The sequence below is a fragment of the Lutra lutra genome, chromosome 6 (assembly GCF_902655055.1).
Source record: "Lutra lutra chromosome 6, mLutLut1.2, whole genome shotgun sequence".
NCBI lineage: Eukaryota > Metazoa > Chordata > Mammalia > Carnivora > Mustelidae > Lutra > Lutra lutra.
The window spans coordinates 148,786,738-148,812,385 of NC_062283.1; the positions used below are offsets into that span (position 1 = coordinate 148,786,738).

Sequence of the window (25,648 nt, forward strand, 5' to 3'; positions counted from 1 at the left end):
AATGGGGAGATTTTCTGAAGAAGATGGTTCTATATCCTCAGAAAAGCCACTTAAAACTGGATGAAATTGAAGAATTAGAGTGAAAATTTGATTCCCAGAATATTAATCTAGCCTTTCTTTGGACCATTGGCTGAGAAATGGTCCTCCATTGTAAATGGAGAATGAGTTTAAGCATCTTCTTAAGGAATTGTAGTTTAGTTCTAGTCAGGAGTAGCCAAACAAGAGAAAACTTGATTACTTAAAGGTAGTAAGTGTACTAGGAAGAGAAGCATAAATGCCTCCAACTAGAACAGCCTCTGTGGTCTGGCTCTTTAAGACCTGGAATTCTGATGGAAGCTGGTGGGCTCTGTTTGGATGTCCATCGTGGAGAAAAGGAACTTAGGGTGCCCTTGTCATTTCTCTTGTCATTTCTCTTGTGCATGGACTGAGCTTCTTTAAAAATCGAGCTATAAGCAGGCAAGTTATATAACTGAATTTCCTGCTGAAATGGAACATAAAGTGATTAGCTCAGGGACACTCCGGCTCTGAGGCTTTAAACCCCGGTGGGTTGTGTACATGAGTTGCAGAAGATTTGCATGACACATACCTTTAGAACACTCACTGGTGGAGTCTCAGACTGCCAGTTAGCCGAAACTGTGCGTGTGTTCTGCATGGGACAGCTTCCCAAAGTTGATAGCTCTTTGGAAACTTGTCCGGCCTGATACGGATTTTGGATACATTAACCTCATGGAAAACTATTTTTTATCCAAATCACCAGGTTTCTGGAAGTATTAACTCTTCAAATGTGTTTTAAAGAGTTTATAACTTAAAAACCCCAATGATAGGGGTGCCTGGGTGGCTCAGGCAGTTAAGCATCTGCCTTTGGCTCAGGTCATGATCCCAGGGTCCCAGATCTATCAGTTCCCCACTGGGCTCCCTGCTGAGCGGGGAGTCTGCATGTCCCTCCGCCTCTCACCCCGCTCATGCTCTCTCTCAATCTCATTCTCTCCTTCTTGCTCACTCTTTCAAATAAATAAAATCTTTTAAAAAAATTCTGTTTAATAGATATCTCTATTTTAGTAGAAAATATAAGAGAATTCCAAATATTCTCAAAAAATTCAAAATATTGAAGAAAACCACCTAAAATCCACAGACTCAGGTAACTTAGGCTATAGGGGTGTTTCTTAAAAGTGTGTTCCTGGATGAACTGTATTAGAATCCCTGTGCTTGTTTAAATTGGGAGTTTCCTAGGCTCCAGCCATTCCTTGAATGAGAATCTGGGGGGAGAGGTGAGCAAGGGTGTGGAATTTGGACTTCAACCAATTCTGCAAGTGATTTTTGCATGCACCCAAATTTGAGAAAAAATTTTTAGGTGTTTTTTAAAGATTTTCCCACTTGGGGCTCATTTGCCTTTCTAGCATCATCTCCCACCACTGATGCCCTCCCCTCACACTCGTGTTTTCATTCTCCCCGCCCCCCAACAAGCTGTGTTTCAGCATGACTCAACAAGTGCTCCATGCCTTGCCATGCCTTTGTGCAGTGGGTCCTGTGCCTGGAATTCTGCTCTGACCTGGATGGGGCACAGTAAGGAAAGCTTCACTCAGCCAGAAACATCGTACAACCCACTGTGCTGAGTTGAATAGTGTCTCCTAAAACTCATATTCTTCCCAGAGCTGCAAAATGTGACCTGATTTGGAAATAGGGCTGTTCAGATCTAATTAGTTAAGATGCTGGAGTAGAATGGGCCCTTCATCCAGTATGGCTAGTATCTTAAAAGAAGGAGTAGGAGCCCAGAAAGTCACACCCAGAGGGAAGAACAGCATGTGAAGAGGGAGGCAGAGATCGGAGTGATACTCCTACGAACCAGGAAAGGCCAAGGTTTGCTGACAATGCCAGAATTTGGAGAGAAGGGTGAAATGGATTCTTCCCTTAGGTCTTCAGAGAAAGCATGGCGCCACTGACACCTTGATTTTGGACTGTGAGATGACAGATTGCTTTAAGCCACCAAGTTTGCAATACTTTTTTAGGGCAGTTGTAGGAAACTAAAAGACTTGTGTATTGAAGGTTGAGTATCCTCGGATATGAAAAGGAACTATCCCACCCTTCTTACCTCGCAAAAGTATTGTGGGTATCAAATGAGATAAGTAAGGTGAGTGTGTTATTCGATGTATAAAATTCTACACAAGGATAATGTAAAGTTTTACTTATATTTTAAAAATCTTTTTCATTCCCTTGCGTAATCCCTACCACAATACTTTGCCTATGGCGTATGCCCAGTAAGCTTGTTGAATATTTTAATATATTATTTTATTTTATTTTTTTAAAGATTTATTTATTTATTTGACAAAGAGAGAGGTCACAAGTAGGCAGAGAGGCAGGCAGAGAGAGGGGAGGAAGCAGGCTCCCCACCAAGCATAGAGCCCGATGCGGGGCTCAATCCCAGGACCCTGAGATCATGACCTGAGCTGAAGGCAGAGGCTTAACCCACTGAGCCACCCAGGCACCCCTAATTAATTATTTTAATGCATTGCATCGATAGTATTGTAAAAGACCTAAACATAAATACACAGAACAAGACGCATATTCAGATTACTGTCTAGTCATTTACGTGCAGCTTTTACTGCGAGTAGTGTTACTTCAGAAAGACATGATTTGGTTTGTCTAGTTAAATATAAGTAATACATATAATATTATTATACTGTATATTAATGTTTAATATACTAATGAAGTGAAATCTATGAATTTGAAAGTAAGATTTATTTAAGATGAAAAATGTTTAATTTATTTTCACAAGTATGGCTGATTTTACTTACGCTACTTACCAGAATGCTGATTAAGGTATATTTTATTAAAAATGGCTATTTTAATAGCATTCCTTTGAAAGTGCTCATCAATAAATTTAATCAATTTCCTATTCAAACAAGAGATCTTCTAGTCTTAGCCCAATAAAATGATCTCTTCCTTTCTGCAAGGAGAAGAAGAATCTGGATACTGGGAATCACTATTTATAAAGCGAATGTAAACAAATTTCCCTTGGATACCCAACTTCTATTTAAAGTAAAACAACTAGAATGTTATTCTTGCTATGTTACTTTTCCTCTAAGATTCTTTTTTTTTTTTTTTCAGCATAACAGTATTCATTATTTTTGCACCACACCCAGTGCTCCATGCAAACCGTGCCCTCTACAATACCCACCACCTGGTGCCCCCAACCTCCCACCCCCTGCCCCTTCAAAATTCTCAGATCGTTTTTCAGAGTCCATAGTCTCTCATGGTTCACCTCCCCTTCCAATTTCCCTCAACTCCCTTCTCCTCTCCATCTCCCCTTGTCCTCCATGCTATTTGTTATGCTCCACAAATAAGTGAAACCATATGATAATTGACTCTCTCTGCTTGACTTATTTCACTCAGCATAATCCCCTCCAGTCCGTCCATGTTGCTACAAAACTTGGGTATTCATCCTTTCTTTTTTCTTTTTTCTTTTTTTTTTTTTTTTACAGCTTTGTAAATATATATTTTTATCCCCAGGGGTACAGGTCTGCGAATCACCAGGTTTACACACTTCACAGCACTCACCATAGCACATACCCTCCCCAATATCCATAACCCCACCCCCCTCTCCCAACCCCCTCCCCCCATCAACCCTCAGTTTGTTTTGTGAGATTAAGAGTCACTTATGGTTTGTCTCCCTCCCAATCCCATCTTGTTTCATTTACTATTCTCCTACCCCCTCAACCCCCCATGTTGCATCTCCTCTCCCTCATATCAGGGAGATCATATGATAGTTGTCTTTCTCCGATTGACTTATTTCGCTAAGCATGATACCCTCCAGTTCCATCCACGTCGTCGCAAATGGCAAGATTTCATTTCTTTTGATGGCTGCATAGTATTCCATTGTGTATATATACCACATCTTCTTTATCCATTCGTCTGTAGATGGACATCTAGGTTCTTTCCATAGTTTGGCTATTGTAGACATTGCTGCTATAAACATTCGGGTGCACGTGCCCCTTCGGATCACTACGTTTGTATCTTTAGGGTAAATACCCAGCAGTGCAATTGCTGGGTCATAGGGTAGTTCTATTTTCAACATTTTGAGGAACCTCCATGCTGTTTTCCAGAGTGGTTGCACCAGCTTGCATTCCCACCAACAGTGTAGGAGGGTTCCCCTTTCTCCGCATCCTCGCCAGCATCTGTCATTTCCGGACTTGTTAATTTTAGCCATTCTGACTGGTGTGAGGTGATATCTCATGGTGGTTTTGATTTGTATTTCCCTGATGCCGAGTGATATGGAGCACTTTTTCATGTGTCTGTTGGCCATCTGGATGTCTTCTTTGCAGAAATGTCTGTTCATGTCCTCTGCCCATTTCTTGATTGGATTCTTTGTTCTTTGGGTGTTGAGTTTGCTAAGTTCTTTATAGATTTTGGACACTAGCCCTTTATCTGATATGTCATTTGCAAATATCTTCTCCCATTCTGTCAGTTGTCTTTTGGTTTTGGTAACTGTTTCCTTTGCTGTGCAAAAGCTTTTGATCTTGATAAAATCCCAATAGTTCATTTTTGCCCTTGCTTCCCTTGCCTTTGGGGATGTTCCTAGGAAGATGTTGCTGCGGCTGACGTCGAAGAGGTTGCTGCCTGTGTTCTCCTCGAGGATTTTGATGGATTCCTTTCTCACATTGAGATCCTTCATCCATTTTGAGTCTATTTTCGTGTGTGGTGTAAGGAAATGATCCAATTTCATTTTTCTGCATGTGGCTGTCCAATTTTCCCAACACCATTTATTGAAGAGGCTATCTTTTTTCCATTGGACATTCTTTCCTGCTTTGTCGAAGATGAGTTGACCATAGAGTTGAGGGTCCATTTCTGGGCTCTCTATTCTGTTCCATTGATCTATGTGTCTGTTTTTGTGCCAGTACCATGCTGTCTTGATGATGACAGCTTTGTAATAGAGCTTGAAGTCCGGAATTGTGATGCCACCAACTTTGGCTTTCTTTTTCAGTATTCCTTTGGCTATTCGAGGTCTTTTCTGGTTCCATATAAATTTTAGGATTATTTGTTCCATTTCTTTGAAAAAAATGGATGGTACTTTGATAGGAATTGCATTAAATGTGTAGATTGCTTTAGGTAGCATAGACATTTTCACAATATTTATTCTTCCAATCCAGGAGCATGGGACATTTTCCCATTTCTTTGTGTCTTCCTCAATTTCTTTCATGAGTACTTTATAGTTTTCTGAGTATAGATGCTTTGCCTCTTTGGTTAGGTTTATTCCTAGGTATCTTATAGTTTTGGGTGCAATTGTAAATGGGATGGACTCCTTAATTTCTCTTTCGTCTGTCTTGTTGTTGGTGTAGAGAAATGCAATTGATTTCTGTGCATTGATTTTATATCCTGACACTTTACTGAATTCCTGTACAAGTTCTAGCAGTTTTGGAGTGGAGTCTTTTGGGTTTTCCACATAGAGTATCATATCATCTGCGAAGAGTGATAGTTTGACTTCTTCTTTGCCGATTTGGATGCCTTTAATTTCCTTTTGTTGTCTGATTGCTGAGGCTAGGACTTCTAGTACTATGTTGAATAGCAGTGGTGATAACGGACATCCCTGCCGTGTTCCTGACCTTAGCGGAAAAGCTTTCAGTTTTTCTCCATTGAGAATGATATTTGCGGTGGGTTTTTCATAGATGGCTTTGATAATATAGAGGTATGTGCCGTCTATCCCTACACTTTGAAGAGTTTTGATCAGGAAGGGATGCTGTACTTTGTCAAATGCTTTTTCAGCATCTATGGAGAGTATCATATGGTTCTTGTTCTTTCTTTTATTAATGTGTTGTATCACATTGATTGATTTGCGGATGTTGAACCAACCTTGCAGCCCTGGAATAAATCCCACTTGGTCGTGGTGAATAATCCTTTTAACGTACTGTTGAATCCTGTTGGCTAGTATTTTGGCGAGAATTTTTGCATCTGTGTTCATCAAGGATATTGGTCTGTAGTTCTCTTTTTTGTTGGGATCCTTGTCTGGTTTTGGGATCAAGGTGATGCTGGCCTCATAAAATGAGTTTGGAAGTTTTCCATCCATTTCTATTTTTTGGAACAGTTTCAGGAGAACAGGAATTAGTTCTTCTTTAAATGTTTGGTAGAATTCCCCCGGGAAGCTGTCTGGCCCTGGGCTTTTGTTTGTTTGGAGATTTTTGATGACTGTTTCAATCTCCTTACTGGTTATGGGTCTGTTCAGGCTTTCTATTTCTTCCTGGTTCAGTTGTGGTAGTTTATATGTCTCTAGGAATGCATCCATTTCTTCCAGATTGTCAAATTTGTTGGCGTAGAGTTGCTCATAGTATGTTCTTATAATTGTCTGTATTTCTTTGGTGTTCGTTGTGATCTCTCCTCTTTCATTCATGATTTTATTTATTTGGGTCCTTTCTCTTTTCTTTTTGATAAGTCTGGCCAGGGGTTTATCAATCTTATTAATTCTTTCAAAGAACCAGCTCCTAGTTTCGTTGATTTGTTCTATTGGTTTTTTGGTTTCTATTTCATTGATTTCTGCTCTGATCTTTATGATTTCTTTTCTCCTGCTGGGTTTAGGGTTTCTTTCTTGTTCTTTCTCCAGCTCCTTTAGGTGTAGGGTTAGGTTGTGTACCTGAGACCTTTCTTGTTTCTTGAGAAAGGCTTGTACCGCTATATATTTTCCTCTCAGGACTGCCTTTGTTGTGTCCCACAGATTCTGAACCGCTGTGTTTTCATTATCATTTGTTTCCATAAATTTTTTCAATTCTTCTTTAATTTCCTGGTTGACCCATTCATTCTTTAGAAGGATGCTGTTTAGTCTCCATGTGTTTGGGTTCTTTCCAAATTTCCTCTTGTGATTGAGTTCTAGCTTTAGAGCATTGTGGTCTGAAAATATGCAGGGAATGATCCCAATCTTTTGATACCGGTTGAGACTTGATTTAGGACCAAGAATGTGATCTATTCTGGAGAATGTTCCATGTGCACTAGAGAAGAATGTGTATTCTGTTGCTTTGGGATGAAATGTTCTGAATATATCTGTGATGTCCATCTGGTCCAGTGTGTCATTGAAGGCCTTGATTTCCTTGTTGATCTTTTGCTTGGATGATCTGTCCATTTCAGTGAGGGGAGTGTTAAAATCCCCTACTATTATTGTATTCTTGTCGATGTGTTTCTTTGATTTTGTTATTAATTGGTTTATATAGTTGGCTGCTCCCACATTAGGGGCATAGATATTTAAAATTGTTAGATCTTCTTGTTGGACAGTTCCTTTGAGTATGATATAGTGTCCTTCCTCATCTCTTATTATAGTCTTTGGCTTAAAATCTAATTGATCTGCTATAAGGATTACCACTCCTGCTTTCTTCTGATGTCCATTAGCATGGTAAATTCTTTTCCACCCCCTCACTTTAAACCTGGAGGTGTCTTCGGGTTTAAGATGAGTTTCTTGTAGGCAACATATAGATGGGTTTTGTTTTTTTATCCATTCTGATACCCTGTGTCTTTGGATTGGGGCATTTAGCCCATTAACATTCAGGGTAAGTATTGAGAGATATGAATTTAGTGCCATCGTATTGCCTGTAAGGTGACTGTTATTGTATATTGTCTCTGTTTCTTTCTGATCTACTACTTTGAGGGTCTCTCTTTGCTTAGAGGACCCCTTTCAATATTTCCTGTAGAGCTGGTTTGGTATTTGCAAATTCTTTCAGTTTTTGTTTGTCCTGGAAGCTTTTAATCTCTCCTTCTATTTTCAATGATAGCCTAGCTGGATATAGTATTCTTGGCTGCATGTTTTTCTCATTTAGTACTCTGAATATATCATGCCAGCTCTTTCTGGCCTGCCAGGTCTCTGTGGATAAGTCTGCTGCCAATCTAATATTTTTACCATTGTACGTTACAGACTTCTTTTCCCGGGCTGCTTTCAGGATCTTTTCTTTGTCACTAAGACTTGTCAATTTTACTATTAGGTGACAGGGTGTGGACCTATTCTTATTGATTTTGAGGGGGGTTCTCTGAACCTCCTGAATTTTAATGCTTGTTCCCTTTGCCATATTGGGGAAATTCTCTCCAATAATTCTCTCCAATATACCTTCTGCTCCCCTCTCCGTTTCCTCTTCTTCTGGAATCCCAATTATTCTAATGTTGTTTCGTCTTATGGTGTCACTTATCTCTCGAATTCTCCCCTCGTGGTCCAGTAGCTGTTTGTCCCTCTTTTGCTCAGCTTCTTTATTCTCTGTCATTTGGTCTTCTATATCGCTAATTCTTTCTTCTGCCTCATTTATCCTAGCAGTGAGAGCCTCCATTTTTGATTGCACCTCATTAATAGCTTTTTTGATTTCAACTTGGTTAGATTTTAGTTCTTTTATTTCTTCAGAAAGGGCTTTTATATCTCCCGAGCCGGTTGCTTTAATATCTTCCATGCCTTTTTCAAGCCTGGCTAGAACCTTGAGAATTGTCATTCTGAACTCTATATCTGACATATTACCAATGTCTGTATTGATTAGGTCCCTAGCCTTCGGTACTGCCTCTTGTTCTTTTTTTTGTTGTGAATTTTTCCGCCTTGTCATTTTGTCCAGATAAGAGTTTATGAAGGAGCAAGTAAAATACTAAAAGTGTGGCAACAACCCCAGGAAAATATGCTTTAGCCAAATCAGAAGAGATCCCGAATTGTGAGGGGGGAGAAAGGGGATAAAAAGGGGTTCAGAAAGAAAAAAAAAAAAAAAAAGAAACTATTTAAAAAAAAAAGCCGATAAAGAAAAAATATAAAAAGAGGAAAAAAATATATATATATTAGATAAACTATTTAAAAAACGTTAAAAAAGAAAACGGTAAAAGTTAAAAAAATTTTAGCAGAGGAAGAGAAAAAGAAAAAACAATTGAAAAAGAAAAAAAAAATTAAATTAACTGCAAGGCTAAAAAATCATGGGGAGAAAGCCATGAGTTCCGTGCTTTGCTTTCTTCTCCTCTGGAATTCCTCCGCTCTCCTTGGTATTGAAACTGCACTCCTGGGTAGGTGAACTTGGTCCTGGCTGGGTTTCCCTTTGATCTTCTGGGGGAGAGGCCTGTTGTCGTGATTCTCAAGCGTCTTTGCCCCAGGTAGAGTTGCACCGCCCTTACCCGGGGCTGCGCTGAGTCATCCGCTCGGGTTTGCTTTCGGGAGCTTTTGTTCCCTGAGCGCTTTCCGTAGAGTTCCAGAGGGCGGGAGTGAAGATGGCGGCCTCCTGGTCTCCGGCCCGGAGGAGCCGAGAGCCCGGGGCCCCACTCCTCAGTGCGCCCTCAGAGAACAGCGCCCAATGACTCCCGTCACCCTGGCCTCCGGCCGCGTTCCGAGCTGACCGAGCCTGCGACCGGTCCAAGGCAACCCTGAGCTGAGAGTCACTCCTCGGCTCTGTCTCTGCAGCCGGCTTCCCGGTTCTAATACCGGTAAGCTCTGCGACACTCAGACACCCCCGATCCTTCTGCGACCCTGCGGGACCTGAGGCCGTGCTTACCCCACCTGGGCTTCACCCCAGTTAAGCCTCTGGAGCGATGTCCCTCAGCGGAACAGACTTTTAAAAGTCCTGATTTTGCTCCGTTGCTCCGCCGCTCGCCGGGAGCCGGCCCCTCCCCCCGCGGTCTATCTTCCCGTCGCTTTGGATTCACTTCTCCGCCAGTCCTACCTTTCAGATAGTGGTTGATTTTCTGTTTCTAGAGTTGCTGTTCTTCTCTTCGATCTCCCGTTGGATTTGTAGGTGTTTGCAATCTTTAGATAAGCTATTTAGCTGATCTCTCGCTACCCGAAGTAGTCTCAGCTGCTACTTCTCCGCCATCTTGACTCCTCTCTAAGATTCTTTAAGCAGTTAGTGCGAGCCTTGTGGTTACCAGTATTACAGTAATCCGGCGAAGCTGATGGCAGTGCCCCTTAGAGGCAGAATGTAGACGTTGAAAGTTTTAAGCAAGTGATCACCAGAGCCATGAAGAGACCCTGAGATTTCTGTCACCCCCTGCCCCCAACTCCTATATCTCCTTGGCAGGAGTTCACTTAACTGATAAATTATTTCTGGGCTCTTTATGTCATTTATTAGATCTAAAAGAAAAACACCTAAATAGTTCTCTATAATGTTTAATATCAATTTGGATCCTTGGGAGTAAGGACAAAAGCTTTCTACTTCCAAGTGGACTTCAAATAATATCCATTGGACGTGCACTAGGAAAATATAACTTTAAAAGCTGTTCCCTAGGATTAGTGAAGAAGAAAGGAAATGAGAATTAAGAAAAGTAATTTCGGGGTAATTTTCCTCAGCTGCTCCTGTCCATACATTTCTGGTGAGCGTGTTAGTTAGGGTAAGCTAGGCTAAATAACAGAATATACCCCCAAAATTCAGGGACTACAGAAACAACATGGTTATTAATTTTTCAGGTTAACAGGATAGTGTTGGTCAGGTCCAGATGAAATGGGGAGAAGAGAGGGACTCTGGTCCATGCAGTTGATAATGGCTGAGAGTGGCTTTGTCATAGTTAACTTGAGGCCTCCTGAGCCTAGTCATCTGGGAGGAGGCAAAGGCAGGAAGCAGGATACATAAGAGGGTTTAATAGACCAGATCCAGATGCCGTACATATCACACTCATTTTCACTGGATAGAACTAGTCTCATGACCACACCTCACTGCACAGGCATCTGGGAAATGTAGTGCACCAAGCGCTCACAAACAAGAGGAAGTGGGATATGTAATTAGAACTGCCCTGGGGAGGAGCCTATTGTCCTTCTTTGTTTCCCAGTTTCCTTTTGCTTTAAGAGACAGTTCCTTCTCCTCCTACCTACTAAGTCTATGCCACTGGTTGGGGGAGGCTATATATTTTCCTATAGAGTCGGGCAGGCTACATAATTTGCAGGGTCCAGTGAAAATGAACATGTGGGACCCCTTGTCTCAATGGCAGAAAAGTACAGCTAACAAAAATATAATGCTATTTTCTTTTTTCCATGGTGTTTTTCTCTCCTCTGTACACCCCTCCCTCTGTCTCTGTTTGCCATCGTGGGAGATTTTTTTTGTTTGTTTTTGTTTTTTGCCCCTCTATGCCACTCTAATTAAAGACAAATTAAAATTTTTAATTATTAGCATGAATTTGACCACTCATCCTTATATTGTCCAATTCCAATTTTCGTTGCAAACATAAGAGCATCTAATCTCTGTGTGAAATCACGGATACCATACAGTTTGTATTCTGTGGCTCATATATGCATATGTATTTTGTTCTTGCAAACAAAGTGGAAATGTTGTCCAAAACTAATTCAACTATTTTTATTTCACCCCCTAATATACCCGTACTCTTCCAACAGTCTGTCTTCAGTTCTCTAATGCATAAGGAAGGACTTTCAAGCCTTTCCTTGCTGTTCTGCATCATCAGCTTCAGCTAATGTCGCTGGCTAACACACGGAACTCATGGGAGTAGGAAGGGGTGTGACAACAGGGCTGTTTGGTCACTCAGGTTTCTTGGAATGTCACGGCCTCCTCTCTGCATTCAGAGCAAGTTCTGGTTCAAACCAGAAAGCCTGGCCTCTCAGGGCTGTAAGTGCTTACTCAGTCATGGATGTCACATGCTTACCTTGACCCGATTACCTCGTGGGTCCCCCAGAATCCTGCTTCCATGGGACCCCACACAGGCTGCCTGAGAATGGGCAGCCAGAGGGATAGGAGGACTCATGTTCCTCTTGTCTCCTCACACAAGTGTGCTCCATTGTGTCACCTCCTCATCCACAGAACACGGATTCAAAGATAACATTACTAAGAGGTTCAAGACAACAACAGCAGAGCATTAAACCAAACACAGAATCCTTCTGGCCATGGGTACCATGCAACAGAGTAGGTTGTAAAGTTATGAAACTAGCCACAGAGAAACTCTCCTCCAGTGCTTTGGGAAAGAGAAACCGAGAGCTTAGAACAGTCAAATTACCTGATTCATAAATCCATCTCTATACTACAGAACATAGAGGTTGAGATCATGATAACATAGACCAACATGAAGATCTAAAGCACTAAGAACCGTAGGACATGCCATGAATTTGGAATGGCTTGAAGAGGGGAAAAAGAAACACTCTCTAAACATATATCCTGATTGTAAAGAGCATCTTAATGTCAGATATTGTAAAATAGGGGGGGAAGACTTCAATTCCTGGACTTGTACTGTAGCATGCTCTTTCTTATTATGTGGCTAACAATCATAAATTAATATTTAATTTTAAATATTTCAAACATCCAGAAAAACACAGAGGCTGGTACATAAATACCTGTGTAGCCACCAGTCAATTTTATCGAATACTAATGGTTTTCCATATCTGCTTCACAAGACTTTTAAGGGGAAAAAGGGGAAAACATTTCAGATGACATTGATACTGCTGGACATCCTACCTCTAAGTCCATTCCTCTTCCCCTCTCCTCAGACGTTTTCTGAAATCACTATTTATCATTTATATGCATGCTTTTATACTCCAGTACATATATCCACACCACAAACAATACATTTTTCCTGTTTTTTTTTTCATATTTTATATAGGCAGTATAGTAGCATACATACCATTTAACAACATACTTTCTCATGCATCATGTTTATTCTGAGATCTGTATTGCTATGCATGGTTCTGGTTAATCTATTTTAATTACTGAAGAGTGTACATTGCATAAATATACCCCAATTTATCCATTTTATGGGTTGTCATTTAAAATGCTTCTAACCTTTCTTGGGGCACCTGGGTGTCTCAGTTGGTTAAGCGTTTGCCTTCAGCTCAGGTCATGATCCCAGGGTCCTGGGATTGGGTCTGCATTAGACTCCTTGCTCACTGGGGGGCCTGCTTCTCCCTCTGCCTGCTGTTCCTTCTGTTTGTGCATGCTCTCTCTCACTCTCTGACAAATAAATAGATTGAATCTTAAAAAAAAAAAAGAAAAGAAAAGTTGTGAGCATTACATCTTTAATTCTTCTGCATGCTACCAAAGGACTTTCCAATTTACATGTTCAGGGGTAAAATATTAGCATTGTGTCCCTTCACATGGTGGCTGAGACTTGGAAATGTCAAACACTTCCATTTTTGCTAGACGTATGGGTGTAAGAGGTCTCTTTCAGTTTGCATTTCCGTTATGACCAGTGAGGCAGAGCATCTTTTCTTGTATTAGCTAACCAAGTTTCTCTTCTACAAATTGCCTAAATAATGCTTTCCTCATTTTTTTCTTGGGTTGTTTATTTCTTATCAGTTTGTTGTATTTATTTATTTATGGCTACTATTCGTTGGTTATATGTATATCCAAACTTCAGCTTAATTTTCACACTCACTTATAGATTATAATTTTAATGTAAGCAGTTTCATTAATCCTCTCTTTGTGGTTTCAGACTTTTGACCTTGATTAATATAACTCTCCCTTCCCTGACCCTACAGATATATTCTTGTCTAATTTTTTTCTAAAGATTCAGTGTTTCATTTCTTGCATTAAAGATTTTGATCTCGGGATGCATGGGTGGCTCAGTCAGTTAAGTGTCTGCCGTCAGCTCCGGTCATGATCTCAGGGTCCTAGGAACGAGTGCCCGCATTGGGCTCCTTACTGAGCAGGGAGTCTGCTTCTCCCTCTGCCTGCCACTCCCCCTGCTTGTGCTCTCTCACACACTCTCTCTCTAACAAATAAAATCTTTAAAAAAATAAATAAATAAAATAAAGATTTTTATCTTTGATCCATTTCAAATTGTTTTTGAATGTTGTGACGTAGGGATGCGATTGTCCCAATATCATTTGAGTTCTCCATCCCTATGCCATTGATTTGTTCTATGGCCTCGATCATTTATGACATTTCCCCTTACACATGCAAGTTTCCTCCCTCTCTTACTTTTAACCTCTATAGGTTTACAACAGACTTCTTCAGACTCTCTGTGCTCCTATTTGAATTTGAGGATCAGCTTGTCAAGATCCGTTGAAAAACTCTGCTGGGATTATTTTTTAGAATTACTTTGAATGTGGTATAGAATAATCTGTAGGAAATTAACATGTTTAAGAGACTGAATTTTCCCATGCACTAACAAATGACCTATGTGTATTAATTTAGCTCTTTTTGTACTTTATTTGTGTTTTAAAATCTTTTTCCATAATGATTTTGGACCGTGTTGGCTAGTTTAGGAATCATTTTTTTTTAATTACTTGGCTGTTTACTACAATCCTTACATTTCTTTTATAACATAATATCTTACATTTACATAGTTATAGGTGAAACTGTTGTATTACACTTTGATTTTTTGCCAGATGAACTAATACAAAATCCACTTTATGCCAATCTATACTCTTGGTTTTGAATAATTTATTCAGTGAAAGATTTTTTGTGGAGAATCATATGTGATGAGTTAAAATATCTTGAATACACTGCAAATGTTTCTGTTTAGTTTTCACTTAAAATGCATTCTAAATGTGCTAACAACGTAGAAGGATACTGAATTATACCTATTAAATTCCCCAAATATAAAAACTTTGGATGCGTCCCTATTTCAAAAGATGAATAGTAGAAATAGTACTGTTTACAGCCATGTTTCCAAATGCAAAAGGAGGGCATTTTTCTTGAACTATTTTGAGATAAAAAAAGTAAGCAAAGAGATTTCGTGATAGCTTTGAAACCAGTAATAGTCCTGAAATGCGAAATAAGGTAGTTGTCTGTCATCCTCGCTGAAATCACAGTTGTTTAACGAGCTCCTTTTTATGGTATCAACTTATGCCTTATTCGTGAAACTCCCCATTCTTTGCAATGCCATGCTGACTTTGGAGATGAATTTTAATTTCATCACTATCTATGACCTACAATATGTGCAGGAACCATAATGTATTTCCCCTTTATGAACATATTCCCAAACCTCCCTGTTCTGCTTTATTGTTTGCTCACCAGTACTCAGTGTTATTTTATTCCTCTCGCATTCTAAATACAATAGAGACTCAGCCTTACTCCAAAGCAGTGTTGAATTAACTCATCAAGGGCCTCAGAAAAATCCCCTCAATTCAAAGGGCAGTCCAAAGATTCCACACGTGACAAACGGAACAGAGACTCTTACACCAGAAAGAGCTCTGGGGTGCCTTCACCCCAACCTCCTCACCCCCTGGACTCCCAGGAAAGCCATCAGGCCTCCTGTAGAGATGGGATCTTATATTGTGCTAAGTCGGGGGTTGGTCTCAACCTATGCTATAAATAAATAACATGTATAAACTGCTCAGAAAGTTCCAGTTGCTTCTTATGAGTAGACTCATTTAATCCTCCCAAGAAAACTAAGAGGTAGGAACAAATTTTGCAGATGGAGAAACTGCTGGAGTCACGTTGTTGGTAAATCAGAGTCGTCTGGCTTCTTGGCCCGGTGACCCCTGTTCTCAGCACCAGGCCCTGGGCAGGTTCTTTGCACATGATCTCACATGGACTTCTCACCAGGACCCTGAAGGGTGAGGGATCTGTGGCTAGGTTTCAAAGACTTCTCCCACCTGCGGACCCAGATCTTGCCTCCAGGCCTGCTGCAGAGGCCATGTGCCCAGAATGACTGAAACAAAGAAGGGTTTACAGAGCTTGTCAGGGAAGCACAGGAATTAGCATACCCAAGTGCCAAATACTGCACACGTAACATGAATTTCATACCTGCCGTCAATTTGACAGTAATGTTTTTATAATCACACATTACAAACTATGCCTGGTACTTACCTGAATTATAAAGCAGTTTAAATATTATCTTGTTAAACACCTCAGTTTGGATTTCAAAGTTTTTCCAAGTCAAGAATCAGAACATGGGTCACGCATGGGCTCCTGAAGAGTAAATGAAAAATGCCTGTTTACAGCCATGGATGAATATTCGACAACTCTACCCGGAAATGAAGCAAGTTATGAGTGTGATAAGCCATCTCCTCAGAAATTAATTAACACGAGAGCATTTCTTCTTTACTCCCACCTGTTAATGGTACCAGTGCATAAGCATTTAGCTGACACGCTTGTTACAAGTCAAGTACCTGGTTGTCCGGGTGACTGTTGAAGCTCCTGGAGGATCCCCCAGGTCCAGCTGAGTCTTGCTTTGTTCAGTTCACTGCCTCACTTCTAGAATAATCATCCTAAGTCAGTGGGTTTTTTCCCTTGAGTATTGGTGAACAGGTGAGCACAGAGTCACAGTGACTGGTCACGTGCCAAGTCTCCTTGTTCCGCTCGAGCGTCCTCCTGTGGCTGTGTCAGTCCGATCTCTGCCTCTGTCTTCATGCTGCCTCTTCCTCTTTGGTGTGTGTCACGTTTCGTCTCTGCTTCCGTCTTATGAGGACACTTGTGATTGGAAGTAGGGCCTCCTGAATAATCCAGGCTTATCTCCCTTTGTCAGGATCCTTAATCATATTTGCAAAGACTCTTTTTCTTTACAAAGTAACATTCTCAGGTTCCAGGAATTAGGACCTCTTCAGACCATGATTCAGTCTGCTATACTGTCTATATGATTTCAAGCAAATCACTTAGTCTCTCTAAATTCAACTTTCTCATCAATTAAATGTGTGCATTGAAAGTATCTATTTCATAGGGTTGCTTGAGGCTCACATGAGATAATTTACATAAAGCAATTAGCATCGTGCTTGGCAGAAAAAATAAATTTCAAATCAACAGTAGCTCTTGTGTTTTTCTATGCAAAGATGTCAGTATCTTTCCATTGCTTTTTGTCTAAATCTCTTAGTCTTGAAATTCGGTATGTCCATTATCTGGCCCCAACAATTTTTCCAACCTTGCCTTTTACTGATTTCTTTGTAGAGCTTCTGTTCTAGCCAGATTTGATTCTAACTAGCTCCTCTGCCTAGTTTTCTTGGTCCTCTTCTCTGTGCCTCTGTTCTCTGCTTCTCCTCTCTGTGATACTTTATCCTTTTCTCTTGTCTTGTCCAAGATACTGTCTGTCCTGTGAGGACCAGATCAGTTACATTTTCTTCTTGGAAGCTTCCCCAGCCAAACTAATCCAGGGTAGTCACTCCCTTTGGGGACTGTCAGTACCACTCTCAGAAGGCTTTATCAACTCGTACCGTGATGGCTGGACACTTACACCTTGCTGCATACAAATGCAGGCTAGGTGCCAAGTGCACCATAACGATGCAGAAACCAGAAAGGGAGAGAATTCAAGGAAGTCAGATCTGGGCTCGAAGACTAGATTCACATCTTATCTCCTTAGACCAGAAACAGAGTAGAAATACTCTGGCAGTGAATGGGCCTAAAGCTGCAGGCCTCCTGAGACTCCATGCACAGAGCACACGGTAGTGGCTGAGAACCTGGCTTCTGTGGGAGTCTAAGGAATAATAACAGTCTCCCCGTAGGATGGAGATCAGGCTGAGGTTCAATGTTCAGAGGCTGGACTGGAAGATTTTGCTACTAAAATCTGCTGCCAACCGCTGTCTGGTCTGGTTGGGGACCCAAGGCATTGGGTAAAGATAACTTGTAGACAGAAGTGGATACAGACTGAGAAAGAATGAGATAAATGGAAAAAAAAAAAAAACTTTCCACTTAAAATAAGTCAGCACAGGGATGCCTGGATGGCTTAGCTGGTTAAGCGGCTGCCTTCAGCTCAGGTCATGATCCCAGGGTCCTGGGATCAAGTCCCACATCGGGCTCCTTGCTCAGCATGGAGCCTGCTTCTCTCTCTACCTCTGCCTGCTTGTGCTCTCTCTCTCTCTGACAAATAAGTAAATAAAACCTTTAAGAAAAAAAGAATAAGCCAACAAATAAAAATTCCTTAACACACAAAGACATCAAATGCTAAGAAAGATAGCCAACAAAACAAACAACTAAAACATGTACCGTTCCAGACTAAACTAAATTTATATAATAGTAAAGAGGGACTAGAGTATGTTCTGGATGTATGAAGAAATAAGACAATCAGACAAAACAATAGGAAGAAGCTATTTTTAAAAAGAATAGAAAAACTGAAACAAGAACAGTGAGATATAAAGAAGAACAAATTATAAACTTTGGCTAAATAAAATGCAAAACCTCAGAGCACTGATGAACTTTAAACCAGAATATTGAAGGAGAGATTAGCAAGTTGAAATCTATTACTCGATGAGGAAATTGACTCCAAATAGAAAAGACTAAATACATAACTTCCACCTAGGTACACCATGCATAAAAACCGGGCAACTTCACAGAAAACCAGAAAAGATGTAGGGCAAACAGAGAGAAAGGCTGGATCGCTGCAGAATAACAGTTGGGTTGACAGTGGAATACCAGCTGTACGAGATGCATGACAATGAGTCAGTGTCTCAAACTTGCCAAGAAAAAATAAATGTGACCACCTAAAATTTTATACACAACTAAAATATCATTCAAGAGTGAGGGGGAAATAAAGATATACAAAGACTCAAAGAGTTTCCAACTCTACTCAACTCTAGGTAGACTGCTGTTTAAGTAAGTACATCAGCAACAATAAACCCAAAGCTGAGACTGGGAGACTGGATCTAATGGCAAGTCCTCAAACTGACAAGATGCTAGTAAAATTCAGTAACTGTTGACTGCTTTAAGAAAATGTTAAAAAAAAAAAAAACTAGACTAAAATTCTAGTCAACAATGGCAGGATACTAGAGTTTTTGATGCTCAACTAAAGCTTTTTTTTATTTGGGAGAAGGATAAAAATACTGAATCTGGATTTTTCATACATCAAACCATGCTGAAAGATTTGCAAAAAGGGTGGAGATAGAAAATATGTGTCCCAGGCAAATATTAAGCTAAAGAAAACTTATGTGGCAATAGACTATCAGACCAAAAATAACATTAGTAGAGAGAGGAGAGACATATGATAGTTAAGAAGCAGAAGCTACCAAAGTGACATAAAAATTAAGATCTCATATTGACCTCACAATATAATCTGAACTGTAAGAAGTGAAAGTTAACAGAATTACAAGAAAACTTGACAAATTCATTAAGTAGGAGATCATACTCCTAACAAACTAACAATAGTTTAAATAGACAAAATAATAATAATAATATGGAAGACACAGGGTTTTTTTTTATTTTTTATTATTAAGTTTTTTGTTTTCATTCCAGTATAGTTAGTAGTATTGTATTACTTTCACGTGTACAATAAAGTGACTCGACAATTCTGTACATTAGTCAGGGCTCATCAGAATAGGTGTCTTTTAATCCCCATGATCTATTTCCCCCATTCCTCCACCCCCCTCCCCTCCAGTAACCATTAGTTTGTTCTCTATAGTTAAGTCTGTTTCTTGGTTTCTCTTTCTCTCTCTCTCTTCTTTGCTCATTCGTTTTGTTTCGTAAATTCCACACGTGAGTGAAATCATATGGTATTTGTCTTTCTTTGACTTATTTCATACACACACACACACACCACATTTTCTTTATAAAATATAGAGATTCCTCAAAAAGTCCTGCAGCAAGAGTCATTCCATCCTATATATATCCCCGCACACATCTTCTTTATCAATTCATCTGTCAGTGGACACTTGGGCTGCTTCCATAAGTTGGCTATTGTAAATAATGCTGCTATAAAAACAGGGGTGCATGTATCCCTTTTAATTAATGTTTTTGTATCTTGGAAGGTTAATACTCAGTAGTGCAATTACTAGACCATAGGGTTGTTCTATTTTTAACTTTTTGAGGAACCTCCATACTGTTTTCCAGAGTGTCTACACGAGATTGCATTCCTACCAACAGTGCAAAAGTATTCCTTTTTCTTCACATTCTTGCCAACACTTGTTTCTTGTGTTTTTGATTTTAGCCATTCTGCCGGGTATGAGGTGATATCTCATTGAAGTTTTGATCTGCATTTCCCTGATGATGAGTGATGTTGAGCATCATTTCATGGGCCTGTTGACCATCTGGATGTCTTTTCTGGGGAATGTCTTTTTATGTCTTCTGCCCACTTTTTAATTGAATTACTTGTTTTTTGGGTGTTGAGTTGTATCAGTTCTTTTTTTTCTTTTTTAAAGACTTTATTTATTTATTTATTTGACAGACAGAGATCACAAGTAGGCAGAGAGACAGGCAGAGAGAGGAGGAAGTAGGCTCCCTACTGAGCAGAGAGCCTGATGTGGGGCTTGATCCCAGGACCCTGAGACCATGACATGAGCTGAAGGCAGAGGCTTAATCCACTGAGCCACCCAGGTGCCCCAAGTTGCATCAGCTCTTTATGTATTTTGGATATTAGCCTTTTATCATAAATGCAGATATCTTTTCCCATTCCGTAGGTTGCCTTTTAGCTTTGTTGATTGTTTCCTTTGCTGTGCAGAGCTTTTTATTTTTATGTAGTCCTAATAGTTTATTTTATTTCCCTTGCTTCCAGGAGACTTTTCTTAAAAATGTTGTTAGGGCCAATGTCAGAGAAATTACTGCCTGTGCTCTCTTCTAGGACTTTTATGGTTTTTGGTCTCATTTTTAGGTCTTTAATCCCTTTTGAGTTTATTTTTCTGAATGGTGCAAGAAAATGGTATGGTTTCATTGTTTTTTATGTAGCTGTTCAGTTTTCCCAACACTATTTGTTGGAAGAGACTGTCTTTTCCCATTGCATATTCTTTCCTCCTTTTTTGAAGGTAAATTGATGATGTAATTGTGGGTTTATGTAGGTTGTTTTAAGCAATAAAATTAAAAGGTTAGTTTTGACCTATAGATCAGATCTCTACACCCAACAGACAGAAAATATACATTCTTCTTTAGGACTCCTAGAACATTTACAACATTGACCATGAAGAATATTAAAATCTCAACAAATTCTAAAGAAGCTATATTATTTAAGCCATATTCTGTAGGTATAATACAACTAAAAAGATAGAGGTATAAATGAATTCATAAACTAAAGCTAAAGAGATTGAAAATAAATGTAAGCTATTCAGGTTAAGAATCAGAAAAAGAATGGAATAATCCCAACAAAAACAGAAAGAAGGAAATAAATAAAATAGCAAAGATTAATGAAGTTGATGTCAAAGAAACAGAAGATGTGCAAAGCCGAAACCTAGTTCTTTGAAATGGCTAATAAAATAGACAAATTTTCAGCATGAGGGCACAAGAAAAAAGGTATAAATAAATAATGATAGGAATAAAAAAGGGAGTGTAACAGATATTTTGTCATAAATATGTTCTAAACAAATTATGCTAATTATTTGAAATATAATTGAAAGGGATAATCTATTAGAAAAACATAAATTACCAAAATCAGAAACCCCTAATAAATCAATAGACATTAAAGAAACTCAAGGTCATCGAAAGCTAACCCCTCACCATAAGAGTAAAAACATAGCCCAGCCCACTGTACAATTTTTTCTAAATTTTCAAAGATTATCCCTTTTTCTCATACAAACTATTCCAGAGAATCAAGAAACATGGAATCAAGAAGATGGAATGACTCTTGATGAAGGACTGGAGTGGTTGGTTCAAGAAAGAAAATTGCAGACCAGTCTTTATGTACGAATATAAATGCAAAAAATCCTCAATAACATATCATTAAGTCAAAAAATTAATAATGCACCATAGCAAAATAGGGTTATCCTTAGAACAGAAGTCTGGTTCACTATTGGAATATTTATTACTATAACTTAATATAATAACTAAAAGGGGAAATTATTTTAACATGTAGCAAAAAATATTTGTTTGATATGTCTGATATGATGTTTTGAGAACGATACTTCTGTAGTGTTTTTCCCATAAAAACATAGCCCCATTCATGATGAGAAAACCATTGGATAAATCTAAATTGAGGAAATTCTGCCAAATATCTGATCAATTCAGATGATGAAAAACAAGGAAAGACTAAGAATCTCTCTCAGGGCCAGGGAGACTTTGGAGACAGTGATGACTCAAGTCAATGTTGTGTCCTGATGGGATCCTCCAATACCATGAGGACGTTCATGGGCAAACTGGTGGTACACAAATAAAATCTAGAACAAAGTCATTAGTAATGGATCAGTGTTGACTTCTTAGTTTTGACATACATAAGATGGTACTGTAAGATGTTCACCATCAGGGAAACTGGCTGGGAACTGTCTGTACTATCTTTGCAATTTCCCTGTACATCTAAAATTATTCCAAAATTAAAAAGTTTATTTAAAGGGGGAAAAAAAAAACCTCAACACCTACTCATGATGAAAAGTCTTTGCAAACCAGGAAGAGAAAGGAGGTTCCTTGCTTTGGTACAGCAGCTGCACAGCCCCCTACCCATGCCCTCACAGCCTGAGAGCTGTAGGCAGTCACAGAAGGTACCCCCAGCAGCACACCCACCTGTAGAGGGAGAACTGGGGCTGAGCTATGGAGCAGGAACTGAAGTGGGGGGGGCAGGTGGGGACAGAGTGAAGGGATCCAATCCAAGAGACAAAAGGGGAGGAGCCAACAAGGGCCCTCTGCATGCAGGGGTGAGGGAGATGAGGAGAGAGCCATGCCCCCAGGCACCTGGGAAGCACAAGGCAGAGATTCCCAGAGGAGAGGAAGGAAAGGCCAGAGGGCAGGCTGAGGCTTGCTGAGGACTGAGATTTGTGAGTGGACATTTCTAGAAAGTAATTGCATTTTTTTTTTTTTAGAAAAGTAGCTTTTAAGTCTTTTTATTGATCATGCGTTCCATCAGTTAAATAAAATCTGTGCATGAAAAATAAACACACAACACACACATATATAATATGTATTATATATTATGTGCATTTAATGTGATAACAGAATAGTAATCATGTCAGATGTAATACATATTATAATATGTAGGCTACTGAACTAACATTTGCATAATAAAAATACAAAAATAAAAATGGTAAAGGATGATTCAAAAGAAAATATGAATGCAAGTATTTTTCTTCCTGCACCTTGTTGGTTTAGTGAATTTGAGGCAATAAGATCAGGTACATATTTAAAGTCTGAAGAATTGGTCTGACAGAAGTGCAAAGAGGGGGGTCCTTGCTAACCTCCCTCCCTCCTCCCCTCAGCATCCTGCTAAGGTTGAAAGGTAATTCATGCTTCCTATCAGCTCTGAACTTTATTGTTCTTGATGCTCTACCTCAAGGGTTTCTGACTTGGTGACCCCTGGCCCTCCCCACCTTCCAGGAGAAAAATTCGTAAAAAGAACCCAGAATCCAGAGTCTGAAGGTCTGCATTTCAGTCTGGTCTTCTTCTGTTTTGCTGCATGATCTGAGATAAATTACTCTACATTCTGAGCCTTGGCCTTCTAATCCATGAACTGGATATTATGTACTTTTCAGGCACCTGTGTTAAATATATATAATATATATTATATAATTTAAATATCACATGTATATGATACATATTTTTACACACAGAGTTTATGTGATTATATATTAGGGACTAAATGCAGCACTGTGTTTGAAAGTGATCTGTGAGCTAAAATTAACATTTCTTCCGACACCAGGAGCTAGACCGGCATTCTCTGTGGTTGCTTCCGTAGAACAGTTTTAGCTGTGCAGTCTACATTCTGTCTGCACTTCCATGGACACCGCGTGTCACTCCCTTGGTCCTGGAAGCAGCACTGACTGACTTTTCACCGTCATTAGGTTACCTTTTCCTGTCCCATCTAGAGCACTAGTTTTTAACTAGGAAAGACTTTTCCCTCCCAGGGCACACTCAGAGATGCCTGGAGAGATTGTTTTGTTGCTGCACATGAGGGTAGAGGGACAGCAGCGGTGTGTAGAGGGCAGAGACCAGAAATGGGGCTGCACATCTCACAATGCACAGGTCATACAACAGGGAATTTAAAGTGACGATAGTGCCCGAGTTGGCACCCTTCCTGGAATTGTCCATCCATCCTCCGAATCTATGCTCCTAAGAAGAACGTGAACGTGCGTGGGTGGGATGCAGAAAGACACTGACGGGGTCAAGGGCATGGTAGTTTTGGTCTCCGTTAGAGGTCACTTGCCGGCACTGGCACGAGACCCGGGCCTGGCCCTGGGCGCTGCGTGCTGGGAACCCGACCACTACTGGCGACGAGGCGGGGCAGAATGGTGGAGGAGGAGGATCACGTGTGCTCTGCCTTCACCTGGCGTCGTTACCATTCTGATGCGCGTGACTTCTCTGTCGGTGAAAACCTTATAATCACTGAATTTCAATCTCACATAAATAACAGTAACATTTTACTGCTTTTCCTTCCACTTTTTTTTTTCCTCCCTTCTGTTTAGTTCTCTGACTCTTCAAACACGCGGATACTCTGACATTTCCGTGAAGTCAGAAAATCCCTATATGCCAGGTCTTGCTTCTCAGGTTCTTCTCCTTCTTCCTTTCACAAATCTGCGTGGAGCGTTCCTCTGTGACCAGGAGATGTTATCCACGGCTTTGAGCCCATTGCTGCAATCCCAAGGCGCAGTCCTTGCCACCATTTCGGGACCACAGCAGAATCATCAGTTACCAAAGGCACCTGGGATACCTTCATTCCTGCCCTTGGTCACTTCCCCTGACGCATTAGTTGATTTTCCAAAACAGAAAGTTAGCTGATCATCAGAATTGTAAATTATTCAGTCTAATGGCATGGAAATTAATAAAGCAAAGTCGTGAGACGACCATCTGTTTCAAAGTTATCTACTTGTAGATGTTTATCAAGCTAAGAAACTCGCCATATGTGTAACATATTGTCTGAAGAAAAGGAAATCTCAACTTCTTTCTGGAAAATCCTGACCTTGTACATTATGTTTTCCTGCATCATGTTAGGGCAACTTCTCTAGTCACAGGTGAATCTGAGGGTTGCTTCCCCTCTCTCTCTCATTTTGTTTTTTGTAATAGAAAGTCTGAATGAATTGTTTGCATAAGGTGTTCAACCTCATTCTACAAAAGGTCTGAAAACATCTTTTAAGTCCAATCTGTTCTTGTGTTTGCCTTACAGACTAACCTGTTTTTTAAATGCCTCTTCAGAAATGATACACTTGAATTTTTCTCATCGTGGCTTCTGTCCAAACATGTCACATTGCTTTGGAGATAATATTCCATTCATTTTCACAATATTCCTCTGAAAATGTAGACAATATTATGCCACCTTGCATGTGGTCAAACTACAGCATTCGGAGTGTCGGGGGGTGTGATTAACTCTCTCCCCTGCTATCAGCCCCTGGGATGTAATTCTCTTCTGAACATCATTTGCACGTAGCTGAATACCCCTTAGGAAGTTCCCTCTCCACTCCCGAGATAATTACGGGAGCATGTTTTGTCTTCCTTCATTTGCCTGTAGGTTTTGTATCCAGGTCTGATCGGTGTGAGTTCACATACTGAACTCAGCACTGTTCAATGCTTGGAATTATGAGTGTTTAAGACTCAAATAAAAGGAAGGGCTATGAGCATTACAGATGGACGCATTGTGTAACATATTATTTAAGGACACCTATATATTTCTTGAATAGAGAAAAATGAAAATTTGGCACTTTACAGGATAATAGCGGTATATTTGTTTTCTCATGCCGTACTTATTTAATCCTCATGACAATCTCGTTATCTAGACGGGGTTGATACTCCCAAAGCAGAGATGAGCAAACTGAGACTCAGCTTTGGTCGCTCTCCGGGTATCTGTAGGGATAGGCTACTTCCCACCGAACGGGGATCATTCAGCTGTCCTTCCCACTGTCTCTTAGTTCATTCTTTCCTCTTCCCTCTGCAACATCTTCCCTAAAACTCTACTAACCAACCTTCTTCCATGTCCACTCCCCGAGGCTTCAGATATCTCATTTCCCTAAAACTCAGCTTTTATCACA

General features: G+C 40.0%; 1 protein-coding gene and 1 long non-coding RNA gene across 7 annotated transcripts in view; one reads left to right on the forward strand and one right to left on the reverse strand.

Annotated features, from left to right (window-relative positions):
- PACRG (parkin coregulated) overlaps positions 1–25,648 on the forward strand; it is a 568,744-nt gene that overhangs the window by 369,881 nt on the left and 173,215 nt on the right. The window contains exon 5 of one of the 6 annotated variants that reach the window (XM_047733482.1): positions 24,092–24,207. The exons of the other annotated variants lie outside the window; for them this stretch is intronic. Within the exon in view, the coding sequence (XP_047589438.1) occupies positions 24,092–24,099 (8 nt within the window). The 3' untranslated portion in view covers positions 24,100–24,207. Of the gene's footprint in view, positions 1–24,091; positions 24,208–25,648 lie in introns of those variants that run through there. 6 annotated transcript variants of the gene reach the window in all.
- On the reverse strand, positions 13,636–16,855 carry LOC125102355 (uncharacterized). The gene is made up of 3 exons (XR_007128112.1): positions 15,971–16,855; positions 15,669–15,770; positions 13,636–15,510 (listed from the first exon to the last, which is right to left on the reverse strand). It is a non-coding gene; the product is annotated as an uncharacterized LOC125102355 (long non-coding RNA).